This window comes from Doryrhamphus excisus, chromosome 9 (genome assembly GCF_030265055.1).
Source record: "Doryrhamphus excisus isolate RoL2022-K1 chromosome 9, RoL_Dexc_1.0, whole genome shotgun sequence".
Classification (NCBI taxonomy): Eukaryota; Metazoa; Chordata; class Actinopteri; order Syngnathiformes; family Syngnathidae; genus Doryrhamphus; species Doryrhamphus excisus.
Window position 1 is genome coordinate 13,000,626 of NC_080474.1, and position 26,409 is coordinate 13,027,034.

The 26,409-nt window shown below is 41.0% G+C and overlaps 1 protein-coding gene across 1 annotated transcript in view; it reads left to right on the forward strand.

The window, feature by feature from the left end:
• plcl1 (phospholipase C like 1) overlaps nucleotides 1–26,409 on the forward strand; it is a 60,783-nt gene that overhangs the window by 21,851 nt on the left and 12,523 nt on the right. The window contains exons 2-7 of the mRNA XM_058081519.1: nucleotides 14,680–14,754; nucleotides 14,939–15,226; nucleotides 15,289–15,576; nucleotides 17,056–17,447; nucleotides 18,403–19,522; nucleotides 19,600–19,776. Of these exons, the coding sequence (XP_057937502.1) occupies nucleotides 14,680–14,754; nucleotides 14,939–15,226; nucleotides 15,289–15,576; nucleotides 17,056–17,447; nucleotides 18,403–19,522; nucleotides 19,600–19,776 (2,340 nt within the window). The remainder of the gene's footprint in view (nucleotides 1–14,679; nucleotides 14,755–14,938; nucleotides 15,227–15,288; nucleotides 15,577–17,055; nucleotides 17,448–18,402; nucleotides 19,523–19,599; nucleotides 19,777–26,409) is intronic.

Genomic DNA, 26,409 nt, shown 5'->3' on the forward strand with positions numbered 1-26,409 from the left:
TTGTGAGGATAAGTGGTAGAAAATGAATGAATGAATGAATGGTTCTGTTGCTGCCTCTGTGTTGTGCAATACAGTCGTCCCTTGCTACATTGTGGTTTACTATATCATAATCTCAATGTCTGCCGTTTTTGTGTCCATGTGTCACTGTGTGATCAATGGAAATTGAAGAGAGGGTTTGGGAGCTGAATCAAAGAAATGTTGATGCAAAATCCGAGGAGAACATCAACGTTATTTCTGTAGGTGTCTCAATTACTCTCGCCTGAAGACAGCTGGGATAGGCTCCAGCACGCCCGCGACCCTCGTGCGGATAAGCGGTAGAAAATGAATGAATGTTCTCAGGACAACTGGATTTTGTCTTTGACCTTGTGTCGTTTGTTCTTCACTGCATGCTGGCATCGTCAACAACATTGATGACCGTTTCATGTTTGTCCTTCCAAGAAAAAGGACAACAGCAAGTGACATCAACCTTCCAGTTGCGACATAAAAAAGATTTTTAATGTAATCCTGCATTTCCAGCACAGCCTGACCCTACCGCCACTAGCCGACTCTTGAGTCGCTTATTCATGCAGTCATTGGGCGACCTACATGTCAGTCAGTATGACAACAGCATGTGTAGTGCAAAACAAGTTACATTGGAATGCATCACATAATAAAAGATTAAGATATGCCTTTATTTGTCCCTCAGTGGGGAAATTTGTATTGCACAGCACAGCTAACAGAGTACAGAGTCAGTTAAGCAGTACAAAATACACAATATAGAAAAAGAAACAATATAAACAACCCAAGTATTAACAAAATCAACAGTTTTTCCAAGAGTTATATACAATACAGTATGTAGATAATATGAAACGAGATGAGATATATGACCAGTCTATACACTGAGATCTTGTTAGAGAGTTAATATGAGGCATTATGGAAATACTTCACATAGAACATACAATTCGCAAACTCCACATGTCGAAAAGGAGTAGGAAGAAGCAAAGCTGCCCCCCATCCTACCTAATTGGACTCAATTGTAGTACATTTATTCACTTCCTCTATTCCAGACATGGTCATTGCCAATTAATACATATGAAGATAATAAGGTAATTTATCAATGTGGTAATATAAATGTCAAATAATTCATTTAACAGTCAGTGTAAATAGATCTAAAGTTGGAATGATGGGTGAGTAGTTATATTGAACTCACAAGAATGAAGAGTAATGAGTGTTGTAGTGGTTACAACATGTTGTACTCAGTGAGTATTCTTCCTTGTATTTGGCAAATATCAACTGCTTTTATTGTTTCTTGAAATCACTCATCTTGGTTCATTATTTATGTTCCTGGCTCAATGTGTTCCATAATTTGATTCCACATCCTAAAATGCTGTGTTTTTAGTGTTGTTCTCTGCAAGTTTAATTTTGTCTGAGTTCATAGTTCTCCTCTATTGTTGAGAAGAAATGCATGACATTTTGGATAGTTATTATTTGGTTAAATATGTTATTATTTGCTGAATGCATCATTTTCACTGAGTGATGAATATGACCTAAATTAAGGCCAGGGAAGGAAATACATCTACTTACAACAACATTTTATGGTAACAGTTTCATTCTTTTAGATTGACGGGAGTGTTCAAACATCCAAAGATTCACGTATGCAACTCCAGCAGTCGTCTGCTATTTTACTGACATTCCATCTTCCCTGCTACCTTTTTTCCATCACTTTTATGTCTTGGTGAAATCTGGTCTTATGACAACTGCACTAAGACTGCCAAGAGAAGTGAAGCTCAACAAGATAGAATAGCACTCTTGCACCTAGACCAGGGGTCTCAAACATGCGGCCCGTGGGCCAAATGTGGCCCGCAGGACACTAGTTTGAGGCCCCCGCCTTGATATGAAAGTTTAATGTTAGTGCGGCCCGCGCAAGTTTGATATGGATGCTGTATGGTATCATGTACCCAGAAAAAATTATTACGTTTGATTAATGTTCATGTTAAAGGTTAAATAACTGTTAATAGTTATCCTCCCTATCCGTGTGGAAGTGGTAAGTTTTTGGCTATTTAAGTTTAAAGGAAATAACTTGAAGGCTACGGTTTAGGTCGCTAGCTCTCTAGTTTGCGAGTTAGCACGTGTCTCAAGACGCTGCAGTTGCGCAATATGTTGTAAATAAAAATAGTATAAATGTGACTATAGTCGTGTTTTGTCACGTCTACAGGGCTCTAATAATGCTTTGTTAATTTTAATCTGAAAAAAATAATTTGTCTACCCACCATTTATATGTGGTTTCTTAAGTTTTTATTATTTGCCGTTTTATTATTATTATTATTATTATATTTATTTATTCATTACTGATTGATTGATTTTCTTTATTCTTGATTTGTTTATTTATTTTTCATCTTATTTTGTGCAGAAAAATAAAAATTAAGATATTTGAGAACAGTGGAATGTTTTATCAGAGCTTTTATTGTAGAAAATCGGAACCAAAGCACTGAAAAAGTTTGTATATTTTTCTGTCAATCAATTAATCAATCAAAATCAATTACTAAAATGGTCTGACATTTCCGTTATTGACTGGCCCTTCATTAATTGTCTGTACCAATTGCACATAGTACGGAAAGAAGAATGAATTAAGATTAAGATTTGGCATCTTCTGGAAATTATTTGATGACCAACATATGGTCACCCTACGTTTACTAATGCAAAAAAACCCAACATGATCACTTTCTTTCATCTTTTCAAAAGGGGAATGAGCAGAAATTATTGCTTATATACTGACCTATTGTTGTGGTAAAAACCTGAGCACACGTGTGCTCCACATGCTCATGCTCATCACCTGACATGTAATCACCTTCAGGTCAATTATTCAACGCAATCATCCTCATTGTTCATCTCCCTTCCTTACATCTCTGAAAGATTCATCAGGCCGTGAACCTTTTCTGATATATACAGGACATGGCTGCCATCCAACGACACCTTCCTCTTCTTACCTCCTCATCTTACTTTTCTCCTTCCCACAGACACGGTACTCCGATATCAGTTCGGACATTTTTTTATGTCTGATCGAAGCAATCTTTTTTATGGAGGTGGACTTTAGTGAAAATGTTTGAGTTTCACAAACAACCAAAGATTTAAAATGGACGATCCTCAAATGGAGGCTGTGTATGAGGATGTGCAAAATGAGGCTAAAGAAGAAAATAAAAAGCATAGTGAGGAGTTAATGCCTTGATGCTCACTGAACTGAATTCTCACATGACTTGATATCAATCTGAATTGTACACATTCAGGGGATTCGAACTGCAGAGGTTGTGTGTCACATGTTTAATACACTGAAGTGTAAAAACATGGAAATTCCCCTCAGGAGGGGTCTTATTCTTCTCAGAGCATCTTCGCTGCTCTTCTGTCATTTTTTTCGTCTGTCTCCTCTCTTGCTTACTCCCTCCTTTTCACTCTCCATTCCAGCTTTAATCATCCCCGCCTAACGCCCCCCCCCCCCCCCCCCCCCCCCCCCCGCTCACTCTACTCATGTACACAGTGGATGGATATCAGTGGAGTCAGAGGAGCTTTAAGCTGTTACGTAACAAATGTCCTCTTCACTTGGAATTGTGTCATCTCTCGGGATAAGGGCCCCTCCGGTGGCCACGGTCCAAAAAAAGACCCTACCCCTCCTGAGAGCCCCCCCCCCAGCCTCTGGAGAGAATAGTAATGTTTGGATGGTGGGATGGAAGATCAGCAGATGAAGGAAGGACGGAAAGGGCAAAAAGGATGAGAGACAAGAATAAGAGACTTAATCAACAGGGACAGAGGGTGAAGGGGGGGGGCGGCAGTCAGGATTCAAGAGAAGAGGGAGGGAGGGGGTAAGGAGAGAAAAGAGAGTTTGATGAAGATAAATGGGGGGGACATGCAGGAGAGCTGCTGTCCTGTCCTTTGATGTCATACTACTTTGAATTAATGTGTGGACATCACTTCTGGACACCACATGTCTCTACACAGTGTTGATCTTGTTTGACTACCATTGTCTTTAGTGTAGGGCGGCACAGCAGTCGAGTGGTTAGCGCGCAGACCTCACAGCTAGGAGGACTAGGGTTCAATTCCACCCTCGGCCATCTCTATGTGGAGTTTGCATGTTCTCCCCGTGCATGCGTGGGTTTTCTCCGGGTACTCCGGTTTCCTCCCACATTCCAAAAACATGCTAGGTTAATTGGTGACTCCAAATTGTCCATAGGTATGAATGTGAGTGTGAGTGGTTGTTTGTCTATATGTGCCCTGTGATTGGCTGGTAGCCAGCCTCTCGCCCAAAGACAGCTGGGATAGGCTCCAGCACCCCGGCGACCCTCGTGAGGAAAAAGCAGTAGAGAATGAATGAATATTTCTCTACCTAAAGTTGTCTTTGTTGATGTGTGTAGTATTGATATTACTTCCATTTGAAGATCCTACCATATGTCTCTACATAAGTGTAACATGAGATGGCCAGCTAGTGAGCCCTTTTGGGGTGAGCCCTTTTGTTAGTCATACAGTCTTTTTGTATTGGTGGGTGGAGGCGGGGCTTCTAGCATACACACAGTGCAGATGAGTGTAACAACATAGAAATAAAATTATTCATTCATTCATTCATTTTCTACCGCTTTTCCTCACGAGGGTCGCGGGGGGTGCTGTAGCCTATCCCAGCTGTCTTTGGGCAAGAGGCGGGGTACACCCTGGACTGGTGGCCAGCCAATCACAGGGCACATATAGACAAACAACCATTCACACTCACATTCATACCTATGGACAATTTGGAGTCGCCAATTAACCTAGCGTGTTTTTGGAATGTGGGAGGAAACCGGAGTAACCGGAGAAAACCCACGCATGCACGGGGAGAACATGCAAACTCCACACAGAGATGGCCAAGGGTGGAATTGAACCCTGATCTCCTAGCTGTGAGGTCTGTGCGCTAACCACTCAACCGTCGTTAGTAGATTGTAATATATTGTGAAATATTTTTTTCATTCTACTTTTCTAGTAGTAAGTAATGAAAGTAAATCTCTTGTTGTCTTCGTCTCATTCTCGTAGGCCCAATCATCGTTTTGAACTGACTGCCTCGTGACATCCCTAGTATTCATATTTGAATCTCAAAAAAAAAAAAAAGCAACAAAAAAGTGGGACAATTTCACAGCCGTCTATGACAATGCATCATCTTAAAGGATGAAAAGCATGGACGGTTCAGCAGCAGAAAAAAGAGTAGAGGTACTGTTAAAATAAATGGACAGTGGACAAAGGGTCATTGTTGTGTGCATGGATCCCAGCTGGCTCTTCACTCGGGATGAATTGGGTCCACATGACTCACACACTCACACAGTATTCTCGAAAATTCTTGACCAGTGGACAAAAATAAACAGTGGTCAGGATAGATTTTTATTGAGGCGTTTTACTAGGAACACTTGAATACACATTTTCATTGCGTCAATCAGAAAATCCATTAAGCATTGTATTATATTTTTTGTTTTTTGTAATAAAAATCTGCCTTAGAGTGCCACCTACTACAGGACTACAAATTCAAACTAGCCACAATGCTAATTACAGAATATTTCTGTTTTATTTGCTATACTACCACCACTCCACAAGCAGTACACATGATTGCACTTTTCTTTTTCATAATGTTGTTATTGTGTCTTTTTCAGCAATTACTTTCTTCAGGCTTCTGATTGGCTAAAACTGCCTTACGTAAGACGTTATTGTTACTTTGGCCTGCACTCACTTAACAGCCTGCGAATGCATTTTCAAAAGATTGTCTTTAACCATGCATTTTCTTGCATGTACTTTTCTACTTTAGCATTAAAATTTAATATAACCATCAAGCCAAAACTGGCACGGGCACACAACATTAAGCCACCCCCACTCGCTCAAATACAAGTGTATGCGGTATGTTTTATTTACACTGTATGTGTCAATAAAATCCAGTAAAGCGAAATAACATTTTGCCTTGAAGAGATAATTACAATTTCATACATTTAAAAAAAACGACTATAGCAGAGTTCTTGCATTTAGTCACGATAACCTTCAACAGTTATTCAACCCAAGTGAACTGAACGAGGCGGTGGAATGTTCATGTGAAAATCCATTCACCGCTGTGACAAAACACACACACGCACACACAACACAACACACTCCACCTTCAATGTTTCCATTCAGTGTGTCGTTATTTAACATTGTGCATAAACCACGCACTCACGACACCTGGCAGTTGCGTAATTCCGCTCCCAATCGGATCCCATGATCTGATGCCATGAATCCGGCTAATGATCCGGCACGCTGGCGGCAGATTAACTCAATAGATTACTGCAACAGGCGGCCGCAGCCTTGTCGGCGCTAATCCAAAGTGCTAATGTGTATGACACTCTGGTGTAGAGAACAAGTGGATGTCAGTAATGACATTAATAAAATAGCTTGTAGCTTGGCTGGTTGCATTGCATTCATTTTCAGGCTAAGGTTATCAAATTAATATAATATCCATCCACTTTCTATGCCGCTTATCCTCACTAGGGTCACGGGTATGCTGGAGCCTATCCCAACTGTCTTCGGGCGAGAGGCAGGGTACACCCTGGACTGGTCACCAGCCAATCACAGGGCACATATAGACAAACAACCATCCACACTCACATTCATACCTATGGACAATTTGGAGTCACCAATTAACCTAGCATGTTTTTGGAATGTGGGAGGAAACCGGAGTACCCGGAGAGAACCCACGCATGCACAGGGACAACATGCACACAGAGATTGTTTTTTTTGTCCAGCTAACAGAAATTTTAAAAATGTTTACAGAAAGTCAAAGTCAAATTGACAAGAAAAATCAATACTTTGTTCACTGAAAAATAAAACAATGTACAAAATGTATGGACAATTTGGAGTCACCAATTAACCTAGCATGTTTTTGGAATGTGGGAGGAAACCGGAGAAAACCCACGCATGCATGGGGAGAACATGCAAACTCCACACACAGATGCCCAAGCAGAGAATCGAACTCAGGTCTTCCCGATTTCCTGAAAAATACTGCCTTTTCAGAAGTAATAATTTCTATACTGTATATACTCTTACATATAAGACACAAGGAGACCAGGGTTCAATTCCACCCTCGGCCATCTCTGTGTGGAGTTTGCATGTTCTCCCCGTGCATGCGTGGGTTTTCTCCGGGTACTCCGGTTTCCTCCCACATTCCAAAAACATGCTAGGTTAATTGGTGACTCCAAATTGTCCATAGGTATGAATGTGAGTGTGAATGGTTGTTTGTCTATATGTGCCCTGTGATTGGCTGGCGACCAGTCCAGGTTGAAAAGCGGTAGAAAATGAATGAATGAATGAATGAATGAATGAATATTTACAGCCATCCCCCTTCTGACGGCACGTTTTCCGAATATTCTGAGGACCACCCATCCCACTTTTCCATCTTTTTCTGTTGTTCCATTCACTTATGTGTTCTCCAATATGACCTGTCTCAATGGCCTTTGCTACCTCATAGCTGACCATCCTTTTTCTGACACCATTTGTTATACATTCTGTCAACTTTTCCGTTTCACATCTTCACAACCATCCTGTCTCACACTATTTGCCAGGGAATTCTGAGGAGACTGCACCCATCCCATATCGTCATCTTTTCTGCCTCACATCTTCATGAGTGCCTCACCCATCTCTGACGTGAACTATCCCAAAGGGCCCCTCTTGTTGTATGACTGATTATACCGCTACTGACACCATTTGACAAAAAAACTACCCTAAACCGGATTCAAACCTCTTGACCTCTTCTCAAATAGTGGGTTGGACCCCGTGGAGGTGGCGCGGTGACAACATGTTTAATTTTTTTGTACTCAACATGCAATTTGACACGTAAATACGCTTCACTGCTCTCCATTTTGTTGGTTTCACTTTCGAGTTCAGTCTGTAGAGTACAGATAAATACATACATATCATCAGTTTCTCAATAGTATTTCAAATTGGTGGATGCGAAAAAAATATGTCTGTCCAGCAGTCGGGCATGACAGAAAATAGTTGAGAACCACTGTCTTAATGTGACTTTTCCTGATACCCCTTCAGCCTTTGCTCCACTTCCCTCGTCTCCATCTGCTCTCAGACTTTTCCTGCAGGCAGCGATCAAATCACAGCCGAAGAATCCAAACAAGCTGGAGAGAGAGAAGGGGGCGGTGCTTAAAGGCAACCAGGGGATTATAACTCATAGATGCCCTCTTCGACCAAAACCTCAGTGTTGTATTAAAGGCTTTGCAAGGATATACTCATAGTTTCCTGGATGGCATCGTGCGCGTGGATGTCAATGTAAAAATATGCGAGACACACACACACACACATACACACTGGATTAGCAGCCTGCAACCACAACACCCAATGTTCCTAAACGTCCGAGGCCCTCAGCATCATCGGCAGCCAGTCCGGTCACACTCAGTCCACCTAAATACTCGCTGACCTGTTTTCGCTAAGCGCGTTTGTCCGGCCCCGTCAGGACAACTTGATGAAAAGACGATTTTTTTTTTTGGGATCCTAACAAGAACAAAGACAAAACACCAGGATTTTAGAAATCCAGTTCATGCAGCAATCGGCTGTGGTGGTGACGCAGATAAATGACCTCGCAAGCAAAGCGCCATCAGCACCCGTTGTCTCCGAGGAAGGTCTGGCACAAACTTTCCAGCTCGATAGTCGTCTTGAGTTTTATTTACATCGGCAAGTTGCCGCTTGTTGCTGCAAGGCCACCAATCAATAACAGCAGGAAAGGAATGCTTTCAACCAGCAGCATGCTCACTCCTGCTGAATGCTAAGCAACATTATAATATCATCTTTCATCAGAAAAAATACATTTGTTTGAACCCTTTTCTGTAATTTTGGTATCAGCAGTAGAATATAGGTACATTTCCAACAAACAAAATGCACTTTTTTATGGCTTAAAACTGCTAGAAAATTGACATCTGTTAGTGTGCAGTTTTTGTCATCACCTCTTTTTGCCTCTTGCACTAAAAAACATAAAAGATGTATAAATATGTCTTTGGTATTGAATGAGTTCATATGCAAAAATTAAATTTCCCTTTCAATTTCTTCCCTTTTCTTTAAATATGATTGATTCATATATGGTTTTCTTCTAATATGTCGATAGTTGTATAATGGCTGCCTTGCAGTATTATTGTTGGCATTAGTGCAATATTAATATACGTATATTAATATATATATATATATATATATATATATATATATATATATATATATATATATATATATATATATATATATATATATATATATATATATATATATATATATATATATATATATTAATATAATATTATATTGCTGATTTTTGGCACTTTGTATTGAGTTGTGGACTCCTATAGAGCAGCTACTCACGATAACCCGCACAGAAAGCTTTCTAGATCTTCAGGAATCTGCACCTCTTCATTCATGCAGTGTTTCCATGGACTTCCTGCTTCTGACTGAAATTATCTGGTTTTAATTTACTCCACCCCCGCCCTCCTCTAGGTATGCCACTCCGCTGTGATTGGTCACACTCACAAGCGCTCCAGAGGACTTCCGGATACTTTGGTCTGTGTTTACTAATGGCAGGCAATATAAGGAAGTCTGGATCACATTGATGTCCGTAGAACTTTCAAAACGTCTTTCAGGGCTCACTTCCAAATGCGCAAACCTTTTAATTAACGTTTAATACAACATTGTAACAACATGTATAAGTCTGAGATTCTTCAGCTTAATTGTTAATCTTTAAAAAAAACAATAACTTCATCATTTTAAATTCAACTCCTTTAGTGGGTAAACATATAGTATATAAACAAGAAAGTACAAAAAACACATTTTTGTATGCGTTTGGTTATATCCAAGTTAGTTACAGTACTTTTTAAGCACCTTTGATAATAGTGGAGTAAAATAAAGTAATTATATGTTTTATTTCAGTGGAAGATATATACAGTATACTTCAGTGTGGTGTTACTTGAGTCGTGTTAGCGTCTTAAAAAGGACAAGATTGTTGCCCAGCACAAGGTGCTCCTCGACATGTTGCCTCTATGAGAAGATGGCGCTCTGCCTGCCCTGACGGATGATTCGTCGTCAGACTCAAAAGTCAGGAAGTCAGAAAAGGCAAGCCTCACATTCTCCCTGCGTGTTTACTTTTCAAGCCTTTTATCTGCCCTCGCCATCACTTCATCATCCCTGCTCATGTACCGCGGATGTGCTTGGGTGTTGTTTTACTGTGAGTTATGCCTGCGTACAGGAAGTATGCTTATTGTCACATTTATGTCTCAGGACATTGTAGAAACAAGTGGAATTGAACTATTTATTCACAAGTATTGGGACATGTTGCAGTTATCAAAGCTTCTACTCTGATGAGAAAACTTTTTTCCTCCCATTTTTGAGGTCAGAGGTCATTTGTACTGTGGCAACACCCTTGTTCATTTTTATTTGTATTTACATGTTATGCATTTAGTGATCTAGGTTTATTATTTGTTGTTTAGTTTTCACAACTGTAATCAAGAGGTTGCGATAACTTGCAGTGAGTCGCTTTTTTTCGGCCCACTTTGCAGAATTGTTGTCATTCAGCTACAATGGAGGCTTTTGGAACCACCTTTTAAAGGTCCTAGCACAGGATCTCAATAGGATTCCGGTCACTCCAAGGTCTTCATTTGGTTTTTCTTCAGCCATTCAGTTGCAGGGTTGCTGGTGTGTTTTGGATGATTTTCTTACTGCAGAACCCACGTTGGTTTCAACTTGAGGTCACAACAGATGGTAGACAGTAGAATTTATGTTCCCATTTATTACAGCAAGTCTTCTAAGTCCTGAAGCAGCAAAACAGCCCCAGGCCATCACACTACCACCACCATATTTTACTGTTGGTATGATGTTCTTTTTCTCAAATGTGGTATTACTTTTGCAGTAGATGTAATGGGACACACACCTTCCACCAGACCTCAAAGTATTTTTCCAAAGGTCTTGGAGATCATCAAGATGTTTTCTGGCAAAACCTTATGTTCTTTTGTTCATCAGTGATTTCATCTTGGAACTCTGTCATGCAGGCCGTTTTTGCCCAGTGTCTTTCATGAAAGGTCAGTCATGAAAACTGACCTTAACTGAGGCAAGTGAGGCTTGCAGTTCTTCTTGATGTTGTTGTGGGGTCTTTTGTGACCTCTTGGACGTGTCATTGCTGTGCATTTGGGGTAATTTTGGTTTGCTGGCCACTGAGACAAACCACCTCGGTTCCATGTTTTTAGCATTTGTGGATAATGGTTCTCACTGTGTTTCGTTGGCGTTCCAAAGCTTTTGAAATGGCTTTATTATCCTTTCCAGATCGATCTCAATTAATCTCAATTACTTTTTAAAGGTGGGGCCGGTTCGGGTTGTCACTGACTAATATTTAAATTTGATGATCTGGAACATTCAAGTGTGACAAACATGCGAGAAAAACAAGAACTCATGTAGAGTACACTTTTTCACACCACTGTATATTTATTTTATATGATATTATTTGTAATATTTCAGAAAGTGTCATGACTAATTGTGATAACGTTACCTCACTATTTGGCAACTGATGCATTGAATATACTCTTAACAAAAAGGGAAGCTCACCAAGAGCTGACAAAACTACAAATAGGCTAATGAAATAACTAGGCTGTGTCGACGCACTGTGGAAGGTGGAGGACAAGGTGAAGTGACTTAAAGAGAAAAAAATAATTACAGATGTGAGGAAAATGTTCACAGGAATGCAGCGGGGTGCATAGAGCGTAAATATAGGAAGAGAATCTAATCCAAACATTTCACAACATGAAATGACATGCAACGACCCGACCACTTATCTGAAGCTATAGCTGAATTCACCGGTAAATAAGACGCTAAATAAAGATGCAGAAAATATATTTATTATACTCGTCAATATCATGTTATATTATGATAATATTATTTCAGGGAATACTATAGTATATCCTGATACATTTAGCAAAAAATTACATTGTAATGTATTTACAAATGCATATTTAGCTACATTATTTCTGTCATTATCTATTAGCGGGGCCAATGGTCGTTGTGGCGGGAGTTCCTTGGTGACATCTCATCACCGTATCGCTGATGAAGGTTATGGTGGCGTTGACATTTGCTTGCCCAGCTGAGATGGAGCTGCCAGTCAGAGTTTGGGTAGAAGCTGATTGGAAGTGGCAAGGACCGTCCATGTGAGCACTGCATCGTACTATTATCGTAATATTCTGGTGATGCAACTTGAGAGTTGCATTTTATTTATTTATATTTCTAGCGGATCACGTTTTTTGCAAGTGTACCTACTATTTTGTCCAGTATGTTATGTGTCCGTGTTTTGTTTTGTGAGCAAACTGTTAAAACGGTTCGGGATTTTCTGTGCCAAGTCATTATTATTCTAATTTTATTCTGCTGCTCATTTCGTGATGTGCCTCTTTGGGAATTCAAATTAATTCCGTCATTAAGCTATCCCAGATGTGCCTGATTTTCAAAAATGATTCCACAGTACTGGCAATACTAGTCATTTAATGCCATGCGTCATCAAACCTGGTGCCGCCATGCGTGTTATACTTAAAAGGTCAGGAATAAAGATCCTGTCCTGCTTTTTTTTGTTCTCACAAAAACACAAAGCTGTGAGGGGGGGTGGGGGGGGGGGCTTTCTTTGAGCCACCTAAATTAGGATGACAAGAAGATGGAGAGTAAAACAAATGAGTCTAAATATAGAAAAGGGGATTACGAAGTGAGTGAAAGCCAACCTACGTTTTGTCAATCGTCGTCACTCGCCACACATATCAGCTTTATCTTTATCATCTTTATTAATAGATGACAAAAAACACACCCTTATAGCACTTCCTGCCTGGTGCGTGTAACGGTCTCTCATACGACTGTGATACAAGCACAGGCGCTCCTCTAAAAATATGTGACCTGTCTATTTTTGATGGTTGCCATGTCAGTCTGTGCAAGGGCAGGAAGTGCAACCAATTACGCTGGAGCATCCAGGATCCTTGTTTTATGTCATTTGTTTACATTTTGAATTAGTTCCTGTCATAGAATATTTTCATTGTCAGAGCATAGAAAACTTGTTTATGAACTTCTTAAGATATAGGTTTTCAAATGATTAGAGATATCTAGACAAGAACTAACACCCCTATAGTGACCTTTACATTTGTATCTAAGCAGTAAATAAACAGTTTAAGGCACAAGCAATACTCATGCTTGTGTGTGTTAGTATAAATGTCTTCTCAAGGGGAACAAAGTACTGAGCGGACGGGAAGTGACATTGGGGGTTCAGAGTTGAATTTTAGCTTGCAATTGCTATTAAAATTATTCTCGGGAGCTTGTTGACAGATTCATCACAAATTAATTATTGCCTCTCAGAAATTTGAACATGCATCAGATTACAATTGAATGCATCACATAATCAGTTCACAGTTCCACATGTCCAAAAGGAGTAGGAAGAAGCAAAGCTTATTAAATCCTACCCCTCCATCTGGTACTTTTACAATCAGTAACTGTTACATTTGTTCACTTCCTGCTTTCCATAATACAGTTTAAGGTTGTTTTTTTTTTTTTTTTAATAGTGCACCTCATACCGAAGTACAAGTTGATATGACCATACAATGACATAATGGGTACCATAGTAAGTCAATATAGTGATATGTATAGCACATCATGACTGGTTCAAGACTCTTCATCCTTGTATTTAGCAAACATCAACTGCTTGTATTGTTTCTTGAATTGGCTCATCCTTGTGCATTGTTTGAGGTCCTTACTCAATCCATTCCATAGTTTGATTCCACATACTGAAATGCTATGGCTTTTTAACGTAGTCCTAGCATATAAGTGTTTCAAATGTAGTTCTTCCCTGAGATCATATTTCTCCTCTCTAGAGAGAGAGTAGAGAGTATTGGATGATATTTTTAAGGAGATTGGCTATTTTTAACCTTATGCATTATTTTAGCTGTTTGAAGATTAACTATATCAGCAAGTTTAAGTATTTGTGATTTTACAAATAAGGAGTTAGTATGTTCTCTGTAGGTGGCATTATTAATTATCCTTACTGAGCTTTTTTGCAGTACATTTAACGAGTGAAGATTGCTTTTATAGTTATTACCCCATATTTCCACACAATAAGTAAGATATGGTAGAACCAGAGAGCAATAAAGAGTGTGGAGTGATTTCTGATTGAGAACAAATTTTGCTTTGTTCAATATTGAAATATTTTTGGCCACCTTATGTTGTATATTTGTAATATGAGGTTTCCAGCTCATATTTTCATCTATTGTGATCCCCAGAAAATTATTTTCCTTCACCCTTTCAATGTCTACACCGTCTATTTGTATTTGCCGGTGCGTGTCCTTTATGCTGTTACCACAGGACTGAGTCACTGTTGTCAAAGTCTTGTCGAATTGCAAGTCTTTGATGATATTGTGAAGTCAAGTCCAAAATTATAAAAATAACTGAACAAACAGTTTGGTTGTAATTATTTATTCTAAAAGTGATTAATCTTTTGGGGATTGTGTGTCTAGTTCCTCCTCTGTGGTACTACTACTACTACTGGTGCTACAACTACTGTTAGTACAACTACCTCAATGAAAATACTGATGATTTTTTGGGGATAACTTTTGACTATGGAAGCATAACACTAGCATTATGTGCTGTAAGTGTAAAAAGAATATTTCTATTTTCCCCCAGGATCCTTCAGTGCAGAAGGTAGGCGGCGGCAGAAAGAAGACGGTGTCATTCAGCAGCATGCCCTCAGAGAAGAAGGTACTTTTTTGTATCTCAAAAGTCATTATATATAAAAAGTTCATTTTTTTAGTGCATGAGAAAGTGGAATAAGATAAGTGGATAAGCTCCCAGCGTCCCCGCAACCGCAGTGAGGTTAAAACGACATATAAGATGGATGGATGTTGTAGTCTCTGAATGAATTGCTGTGGTCCTTTCCTGGCAGGTGAGCAGCGCAGCCGACTGCTTGACCTTTATGCAGGGCGGTTGTGAACTGAAGAAGGTACGTCCCAACTCCAGAGTCTACTGTCGTTTCTACACGCTGGAAGCCGACCTGAGCTGCTTACGTTGGGAGCCCTCCAAGAAGGACGGGGAGAAGGCTCGGCTGGATGTCTGCAACATTCGAGAGGTCAGAACAGGGAAGAGCACAGAGACCTTCCTCCATAACGGACCCCTCTCTGAGCACCTGGCTGAGGAGGCGGCCTTCTCCATCATACATGGCGAGGACTACCAGGTAAGAGTCTTGACTCTTTTAGCCGTTTCTTCCATTTTAACCTAATACTTTCATCCTCACAGTCCCTAGACTTGGTGGCGCTGTCAGCCGACGTGGCTAATATCTGGGTGACAGGCCTCCGCTACCTGCTAGCGCACCCCTCGGTCATTGGAGGGGCCGGCGGAGGTGTCGGAGGAGGCTTCGGGCTCGGTGAAGGAGGAACCATGGAGGGCAGTCTGGGCAGCAAGCTGAGGAGTGAGTGGCTGGCGGCCGAGTTTGCACGTGTGGACGAGGACGGCTATGGCATTGTGTCGGAGGACATGGCAGTGGCTACCATCTGTAAGCTGTGTCCAGGCATCAAGGAAGCCAAGGTGCTTATATTTTATTGTTTTTATCAATAGAGCAGGGGTCTCAAACTCAATTTACCTGGGGGCCACTGGAGCTAGGGTCTGGGCAAGGCTGGGCCGCATCAGGTTTTCCAAAAAAAACAAAACAAAAATGCATTTATTAAAAACAGAAAAATATACAAACTTTTTCAGTGCTTTGGTTCCGATTTTCAACAATAAAAGCTCTGATAAAACATTCCACTGTTCTCAAATATCTTAATTTTTATTTTTCTGCACAAAATAAGATGAAAAATAAATAAACAAATCAAGAATAAAGAAAATCAATCAATCAGTAATAAATAAATATAATAATAATAATAAAACGGCAAATAATAAAAACTTAAGAAACCACATATAGTTGGTGGGTAGACATTATTTTTTTCAGATTAAAATTAACAAAGCATTATTAGAGCCCTGTAGACATGACAAAACACGACTATAGTCACATTTATACTTTTTTTATTTACAACATATTGCGCGGGGGCCTCAAACTAGTGTCCTGCGGGCCAACAAGAACCGCTTTAAAAAAAAAAACTCTTCACAGTATGGAATGCCAAAGTGCACTTGCTCGATGGGAACGTCACTGATTTACTTGCCCAAATTTTGTTTTAACTTGCCCCGGGCCATCGGTACATCGTTATTGTCGAGCCCTGTCAGTGGTAAGTATAAACATTTCTCAAGGCTGGGTATGATGTCCTGCTTCACAATGTCACATTTCCCCATCAACGATCTGCAATCCACCAGTGCCGGCAGCACTCGTGCAGCCCCAGACTACAACACTACCAAAAAACAGTTCTGATAATAATAATAATACATTTTATTTGTATAGTGGAAAAACAGATATTATCATCATTGGTCCCAAAAACACCTGGAATTATGGCTATGATAGTAAACATACTATACTGCCACACAAGCTGTACATTGGCTACTTTACAGTAAATCCAATGTAGTATCGTCCATTGTACAGAAATAATAATTTTCTTTGCCGACATGTGAGGTATCCTCTCATGTTGAACTGCAGGGAAAAAATGGTGGATGGATATTTTGCGTGGTTTGCTGGTTGTTATTATCGGCAGTGACTGTCTGTCTCGTCCATCCCTTGTGTCCTCTGCTGTCAGAGTAGCAGACATGATATTAGAGAGGAAGGATTCTTTTTTTCTCCTCAAGCAGGCGAGGAGCACAGAAGGAGACGGAATGTTAAAGAGAAAAGAAACTAGATTAAAGACAGAGGACAAAGAATGAGTATTAGAGAGAACATTATTACTATACGCTGTCCTGCATCTGGGTCATGTCCATTTCCTCAGTCAAACAAGATAACCAAAGTTTAATCAGCTAGGCTAACTTTATGTAATGGATGAGGCAGAAAAGTTTCGAACTTCATTGTCTTTCATCTCACGTCGACGTCACCGATCACAGCCTCTTCTGGACTTTGATTGGATTTGTTGTCCTTTTTTTTTTGCAAAGGTGTGTCTTCGTTTCAAGGAGATCCAACGCAGCAAGGAGAAGCTGACCTCCCACGTTACACGAGAGGAGTTCCAGGAGGCCTTCTGCGAACTGTGCACCCGGCCTGACGTGTACTTCCTCATGGTGCAGCTCTCGAAGGACCGTGAGTATCTGGACCCTCAGGACCTGCGCCTCTTCTTGGAGACAGAGCAAGGTCTGTCCTTGGCCACAACCGAAGGCTGCTTGGAGCTTCTGAGGCGCTATGAGCCCTCGGATCCGGGAAAGGAGAGAGGGATTCTGGGGTTGGACGGATTCGCTCGTTACCTGCAGTCCCACGAGTGTCAGCTCCTCGACCCGGACCACGAGGGTGTTTGCCAGGACATGAACATGCCCCTGTCCCACTACTACATCAGGTAAGTCCATACGGTGTAATGTTATACATTTGAAAAACATTTTATTTTGAAAGGCATGCCACTGGCAAACTCCTGATTTTGTTCATAAGTGGTCAACATGCAGTAGATCAGGGGTCTTAAACATGCGGCCCGCGGGCCAAATGTGGCCCGCAGGACACTAGTTTGAGGCCCCTTGCCTTGATATGAAAGTTTAATGTTAGTGCGGCCCGCGCAAGTTTGATATGGATGCTGTATGGTATCATGTACCCTGAAAAAATTATTACGTTTGATTAATGTTCATGTTAAAGGTTAAATAACTGTTAATAGTTATCCTCCCTATCCGTGTGGAAGTGGTAAGTTTTTGGCTATTTAAAGTTTAAGTTTAAAGGAAATAACTTGAAGGCTACCGTTTAGGTCGCTAGCTCTCTAGTTTGCGAGTTAGCATGTGTCTCAAGACCCTGCAGTTGCGCAATATGTTGTAAATAAAAAAAGTATAAATGTGAATATAGTCGTGTTTTGTCATGTCTACAGGGCTCTAATAATGCTTTGTTAATTTGAATCTGAAAAAAATAATTTGTCTACCCACGACTTTCTTAAGTTTTTATTATTTGGTGTTTTATTATTATTATTATTATTATATTTATTTATTACTGATTGATTGATTTTATTTTTCTTGATTTGTTTATTTATTTTTCATCTTATTTTGTGTAGAAAAATACAAAATTAAGATATTTGAGAACAGTGGGAAAACAGTGAGAAAAGTTTATTCATTTTTCTGTTTTTAATAAATGCATTTTTTTTTTTTTTGGAAAACCTGATGCGGCCCCGCCTCGCCCAGACCCTAGCTCCAGTGGCCCCCAAGTAAATTGAGTTTGAGACCCCTGCTGTAGATTTATTTATACACTTTAAGGATTGTTGGTCAGCATCATTTTATTTGAATCATTAGGAAACCAACAAAGTCTGTTTTTTTCCCAAGCACCTCCTACCGGTCCTACCTTCTGGATGATCAGGTCCACGGCAGGGCTGACCTAGGTGGCTTAATCAAGGCCCTGCAGTCTGGTTGCCGTTGCCTCGAGCTGGGAGTTACAGACGGCCCGGAAGGGGAGCCTCTCCTCGGTGTGGACTACGGTCCAGACATTTCGTGTCACCACCACCACCACCACCATCATCAGCATCACCACCATGCTCCAGTTACCATCCGCTCCGCTCTAGAAGTGGTCAACAAGTACGCCTTCCTCACCTCGCAGTATCCCCTCCTGGTGTACTTGTGTCATCGCTGCTCACCCGTGCAGCAGCGCACCATGGCACAACATCTAAAGAAAGTGCTCGGTTCCAAACTCTACACTCCAGAGTCCTTGCCTGTCAGCCTGGGAGGACGAGCCACAACCCTACCATCCCCCGAGCAGCTCAAAGGACGCATCCTTATCGTGGGCAAGAAGCTTCCTCCAGAGCAACAAGGCTCAGATGGGGAAGTGTCTGAGGAAGAAGAGGAGATAGGAGGTGGAGGACCTCTGGCTGGACGTAGAATGACCATTCCAGGTGAGGAGGATCTTGGTGTGGTCTTGGTGGTCCCGCCTCCCTCTCAACCAAGGAAGCTCCGCCTTCACAGAGACCTCTCCGACTTGGTGGCCATTGCCCGTACAGGCAGCCGTCACTTTTACGCCCAAAGAACCAGTCACAAGCAGCACTCGCCGCCCAGCAGTCCCGGTTCTCCTGGCACCCCCTCAGCTGTGGAAACCCCCTACTGGACACTGTGCTCCCTGGGCGAGGGGGAGGCCGGGCGGCTCACCACAGAGAGCCCAGAAGATCTGGTGATGTTCACCAAGCGTACTCTAACAAGGGTACGGCCCAGCTCAGTGCGCCTGGATTCCAGTAACCCCAACCCGCAAGGGTACTGGAAAGGGGGGGTGCAGCTTGTGGCCTTAAACCAGCAGACCCCTGGTGCCATGCTGGACCTTCACAAAGGACGCTTCTCTCAGAATGGAGGGTGCGGGTATGTTCTGAGGCCCGCCGTCATGAGGGACGAGGTGTCGTACTTCAGCGCCCACACGCAGGGATGCGTACCAGGGGTTCCGCCTCAGACTCTCCGAATTAAGGTTCTTTCTTTTATTTTCGGAACGTCGTAATGATAGAATTTACCAACAACATGAATCCATCTTGTATTCTTCTCCAGCTTATTAGTGCCCACAACCTACCAAAACCTCAGGGATCAGGTGCCAAGGGCGAGGTCATTGACCCCTATGTGGTTCTGGAGCTGCATGGCGTTCCTGCTGACTGTGCAGAACAGCGCACACGCACCGCTCTGCAGAATCAGGATGACCCCCTTTTTGATGAGACCTTTGAGTTCGAGGTAAGGCATTTTAACTCCAACATATTTGTGTTTTCCTGAAATAGATTTTACAAATATAATAAAAGTGGGAACACAAGCTTGTTAAAAACTGATAGCAAAGCCAAAAGATTTTATGAAATTTTTCACATTACTTATGTCTGGCGCTACAAGTCTGAAGTAAATAGTTATGTTCCAAGGCTATCAACAAATGACATAAATCTGAAAGTAATTGATGTGCCCATAAAAAGGCTCTCTTTTGGACACACTGCGACCCTTCAAAACTTTCCTGCTAGCTTGACGTTGAAGTTCTCATTTGATTTCGGATCAACATTTGCAATAAAAGTGAACGTTGCTATATGCTAAATGCACAATCCTAAATATGCCTCACACATTTTAAATGATCAAATGAAAAGCTACTCAACGCTAATGAATAATGATAGAACACATGAATCAGAGCCACAGACTCGGGTGACATCTGTGCTTACGTCTGTCGTGGGGGCGCCTCCACATCACTACGGTGTTGTTTTTTGTCGATGATGAAGTTATTATGTTGACTAACCTTTTTTTTATGATGGAAACGAGATGATTATGAGCAAAACATGCCTCTTTGATGACTAAAATGTGAGTGTAAAGTTGTGTGTGAGTTTTCCCCAAGACTGAATGCAAACTTTTTGGACCAACTTGTGTTCACACAAATATCTGGCGGAAGATAATTACATCGCTGTTTGATATATGTGCTACCAGGCAGTATGCTAGCATGAATTAACTTGACGTTGTGCACCAACCAATATTAGTACTCAATAACGTCATCGAAATGTACCTTTATTTACTTTGAGGTGAAACAAAAACGGCAAAAATGCAGTCTAGAAAGTTTACATGGTGCATTCAAGGACCATTGAACAAAGTGGGAAAAAGTGTTGCTGCTCAACTTATATATGCAAAAAGTGAGAGATTTGTATTATTATTATTATTATTATTATTATTATTATTGTTATTGTTACTATCATTATTATCATTATTATTATTATTATTATTATTATTATTACTATTATTATTATTATTACTATTATTATTATTCATTTTCTACTGCTTTTTCCTCTTGAGGGTCGCGGGGGTGCTGGAGCCTATCCCAGCTGTCTTTGGGCAAGTGGCGGGGTACACCCTGGACTGGTCTAAAAAATATATAATTATTAAAATTAAATAAATTATATAAAAAAAAATAAAATTTTTAGTGTTTGTTGACTAAATCTGGGAGTTTTCTCCGGGTACTCCGGTTTCCTCCCACATTCCAAAAACATGCTAGGTTAATTGGCGACTCCAAATTGTCCATAGGTATGAATGTGAGTGTGAATGGTTGTTTGTCTATATGTGCCCTGTGATTGGCTGGCGACCAGTCCAGGGTGTACCCCGCCTCTCACCCAAAGACAGCTAGGATAGGCTGTAATAAATGAATGTTTTAATATCATTAATTAAGCAATTAATTAATTAAATAAATAAATAATAAATAAATGACTAAAACAAGAAGCTTTTTCGCCTAAAAGGCTGACTAAAAATAAAATGGCTGCCAAAAGCAACACTGCATCACTAGTGTCATCCAGTAGTGGCATATTATAGGTACTTCTACAATCAATTAGTGTTCTCTGTCCGTCAGCAGACAGAATATCATGCTTCTGTGGTTATCATCACGCTTTTCATCCGTCACAAAAACAAAGAAATCCACATACAGTTGTGGAGCTCATGCATTTAGCACACAGGAGTGGAATTCCGAAATAGGCTGTGTGGCCATAACGCCCATCAATGCGAATGACCTATAGGCCATAAGAAGTGTCTAACCTTTCGTTATGGTACTAAGTAACCTTTAGTTTTTGTACTAAAGTACTAAAATGTCAGCCCTAACTCAGTTTGTAGAGATCAACAAGAGAAGACTTGGACTTTTTGATGTTTTGCTCTTTACATCTTGTGCATCATAGAAAATTAGCAGCAATCGTTCCTCTGCCATAATGTAAGTGTTACCATGGTTACTAGGGGATTCGTTTTTTTTCATAGACAGATGGCTTCCCTGAGCCTTTTCCTCTAATTCCAATTTTCACACAAGAGAAAAAGTTTTATCAGCTTTACTTTTAAAGTACACACATAGAAATACACAAAGCAATGGAATTATTATACAACTAATCCTTAGGATTGCTTACATTATATAATGTATTCCTGTGTATTGCTATTCCTATACTTTACTGCTTACTCATGTAAAAGTACACATTTATTGCACCATAAAAATTAATACATGACAACAGTGTGTAGTACCAACTAACATACAGTTAGTTATAATGTCCGAACGGAAGAAGGTCTCAGGGAAGACCCAGGATATGTAGGAGAGACTACATCAACTGGTATGGGAATACCTCGGGATCCGCCGCGAAGAGCTGAATGAACGTCTCCCCGCTAAGACCTTGAATAGGCGGTAGAAGATGGATGGATGGTATATTGGGTAATTTAAGTATAAAGGTACAGTAACTCTAGGGGTGTTAGCTCCTGCGCTAATAATGTTAAAAAATATATTTATAAGGTCATAAACAGGTTTTTATGCTCTAACTACGACAATATTACCTATATAAACTAGAAAATTCCACCAGAAATTTTGATGGGCTTGCCACCTGTGCTGTGAGCCTCGGGCCCGGTGTGCCAGTGGCTACCATGCTAGCACCTAGCAAGAAGGCCTCAAGTACCGAAGAGGTTGATGCAGTCCCATAGTGTCCCTACATCATGCCATGTATCTATTTGCCTTTAGACATGAGAAAATTAGCTTAAATGCTAACATGCTAACGGCTACCATGCTAGCACCAAGCAACACAGCCTCAGGTCCCGAAAAGTTTGGGGCAGCCCCATAGTGTCCCCATATCATGCCATGTGTGTAGTTGCCTTTAGACACGAGTAAATTAGCTAAATTGCTAACATGCTAACAGTCATCATGCTAGCACCTAGCAAGACAGCCTCAAGTCCCAAAAGTGTCCAGGGAGTCCGAGTCCGATATCATACCCCACATCATACCATGTGTGTATTTGCCTTTAGACATGAGTAAATTAGCTAAAATGCTAACAGTCATCATGCTAGCACCTAGCAAGCGAGCCTCAAGTTTAGAAAGTGCCAAGGTTGTCCTATAACCTCCCTACATCATGCCATGTGTGTATTTGCCTGTAGACATGAGTAAATTAGCTTAAATGCTAATATACTAACGGCTACCATGATAGCACATAGCAAGACAGCCTCAGGTCCCGAAAACTTTGGGGCAGTCTCATAGTGCCCCCACATCATACCATGTGTGTATTTGCCTTTAGACATGAGTAAATTAGTTAAAATGCTAACATGCTAACAGTCATTATGCTAGCACCTAGCAAGAGAGCCTCAAGTTTAGAAAGTGCCAAGGTTGTCCTATAACCTCCCTGCATTATGCCATGTGTATATTTGTCTTTAGACATGAGTAAATTAGCTTAAATGCTAACATGCTAACGGCTACCATGCTAGCACCTAGCAAGAGGGCCTCAAGTTTAAAAACTGCCAAGGTTGTCCTTTAACCTCCCTGCATCATGCCATGTGTATTTGCCTATACACATGAGTAAATTAGCTTCAATGCTAACATGCTAACGGCTACCATGCTAGCACCGAGCAAGAGGGCCTCAAGTTTAGAAACTGCCAATGTTGTCCTATAACCTCCCTGTATCATGCCATGTGTGTATTTGCATAGCAGCAGTCTACGGGGCTTGTATGGCTGGGCAAGCCCATAATAAGAAATCTGGGAAGTTTACAAGCATATTCAGTATTCAGTCAAAATGAATCCTCCCTATCTCTTACATCCCTCCAACACATCATCCTGCCCCCACAGGGGGTGGGGGTCACCGCAATTTTAAGAAGCATTGTTCTAGGACACATTAAAAAGCCATTTTTTCATGTTAAGTCTACAGTGCATGGGTATCTGTATTATGTTCTTACTGTGTGATACTTGGTGCCTTCATGTCTTAGTAGAGGATCATTTGGTTAGAAGTATATTGTATTAAATGTCACTGAGCCACAGTATTCTATTCAGCAGCCGCTGGCCCAAAACTGACAATGACGCACACACACAAGCACAGTCTGCTGGATCTGTCAGTCTGGTTTGTCCAAGCATGCAACACACACACACACACACACCTACACACACACACACACACACACACACACACACACACACACATACACACACACAGTAAATGTAATTGGGTGAAAGGAGCTTATTACAGCATTTCTCTTGAGTGAACCAACCAAAATGTCTCTACAAAGAAAGAAAGGTTCTGAAAATGAAGATGTCAAGGGTGTGCCACAGACACACACACACACACAATGTTCAAATCGAAGCCTAAGGGGCATCCCAGTCTTTCATTCAGTGTGAAATGCAGTATTTTGGCTGCACCATCCATCATCTCCTTTTCCTCCTACCAGAATAGATTTGTTAAACATTAACATTACAACTGTGAGCACTCGACTTTCTTCCCAAAGGAACCCTGCATGTCGTTCTCTGACATGGAAAAATGTAGGAAGGCATGTTTTATGGAAAGTCATGCAATAGTAAACATTTACAAAATAAACTACCACATGAATTTGGACAAATACTGATCACTTTATATATTAGTATTTGCAAAGCAACACATTAACGCTAATGTTACAACAGGACTATTCAACTGTTGGTGTTCAAAACTTTGCAATAGATTCTTAAAAACAGCACTTTATAGAGTATTTTTGACCAGTACTTTTTGCAACAGATTGGGAAAAACCTCATTCCTTGTCAAATGGAAGATTTTTGACTAGAATATTTGCAGAAGATTGCTAAAAGCAGCACTCCATGTCACATTGAGGATCTTTGACTAGCATTTTTGCTTGTCATATAGAAGATCTTTGACGAACATTTTGGCAGAATATTATTGAAAACGGTTGTTTGTCTATATGTGCCCTGTGATTGGCTGGCGACCAGTCCAGGGTGTACCCCGCCTCTCGCCCCAAGACAGCTGGGATAGGCTCCAGCACCCCGAGGAAACCGAGGAAAAAGCGGTATAAAATGAATGAATGAATGAATTATTGAAAACGGGCTGAACAGGGTATGAGTGGTTAGCGCGCAGGCCACACAGCTAGGAGACCCGAGTTTGATTCCACCCTCGGGAATCTCCGTGCGGAGTTTGCATGTTCTTCCCGTGCATGCATGGGTTTTCTCCGGGTACTCCGGTTTCCTCCCACATTCCAAAAACATGCTAGGTTAATTGGTGACTCCAAATTGTCCATAGGTACGAATGTGAGTGTGAATGGTTGTTTGTCTATATGTGCCCTGTGATTGGCTGGCGACCAGTCCAGGGTGTACCCCGCCTCTCGCCCGAAGACAGCTGGGATAGGCTCCAGCACCCTCCGCGACCCACGTGTGGATAAGCGGTAGAAAATGAATGAATGAATGCTAAAAGCAGCACTCCATGTCACATTGAGGATCTTTGACTAGCATTTTTGCTTGTCATGTAGAAGATCTTTGACAAACATTTTGGCAGAAGATTATTGAAAACGGGCTGAACGGGGTACGAGTGGTTAGCGCGCAGGCCACACAGCTCGGAGACCTGAGTTCGATTCCGCCCTCGGGCATCTCTGTGCATGTTTGTGAGTCTGTGAGTTTGCATGTTCTCCCCGTGCATGCGTGGGTTTTCTCCCGGTACTCCGGTTTCCTCCCACATTCCAAAAACATGCTAGATTAACAAAACTTTTTTGCAGTCAATTCCTAAAAACAGCACTTCTCGTCACATATAGATCTTTGGCTAGCATTTTTGTCTGTTTTGACAATAATGACTTCTATTTATTCTTCTTAATTGACACTGAGCATTGTTTACTATTCGTCACGCTCCTTGCATCGTTCTCGATCGTTCTTGCTCTGTCCTCTGTCTTCATACTTCTTTCCTGCTGCCTTATTAGCACGACAGCTTCCTCTGACGGTGCGAAATTTAATATTGCAACTCCGACGCGGGGCGTTCTTTTCATTGTAGCGTGTAATTAAAGTGGATGGGTGCCTCTCAGTGGACAGACGAGTGACAGCTCATAACAGGAAACACTGTTTTGTTTGAGCTTCTTTGCTTCTCAATATTATGATTATTACTATCCTGCTGTAAATTCTTAGCCAAGCATAGAGATACACGGCACACCTTTGGGAGTGAATTAATCAATCACAAGTTGAGATACATCCAGGTGAGTCTTAATTCTTCATCTTAGCAAGGCATTCTGGGCAATTGTATGCTGGGAAATTGTTCTTTGCTGTCCCCAGTGCACAAGTCTATAGGCCTGCTTGGATGGCTTTGTTGTGGAAGAACAAGCCCACCACACATTGTTGACCTCTAACCTCACATATGGACATTAATTCCCACTAACACACTCCAAAATCTGCACCACCAATGGTAGTTTGCCACAAAAGTAATATACATATTTGTACATAAAAGGACCAAATATGTAGGTATGTGTATAATGGCACAATGATGATTATATGTAGTATAAGGAAATGGAAGTTTAACAGAAATGCTACGTTTTGACATTAAAACACCATATTTACTTACCAAAAGGCTTAATTGCCGTCTGACAATGTTATTTTTTACACCAAAAGGC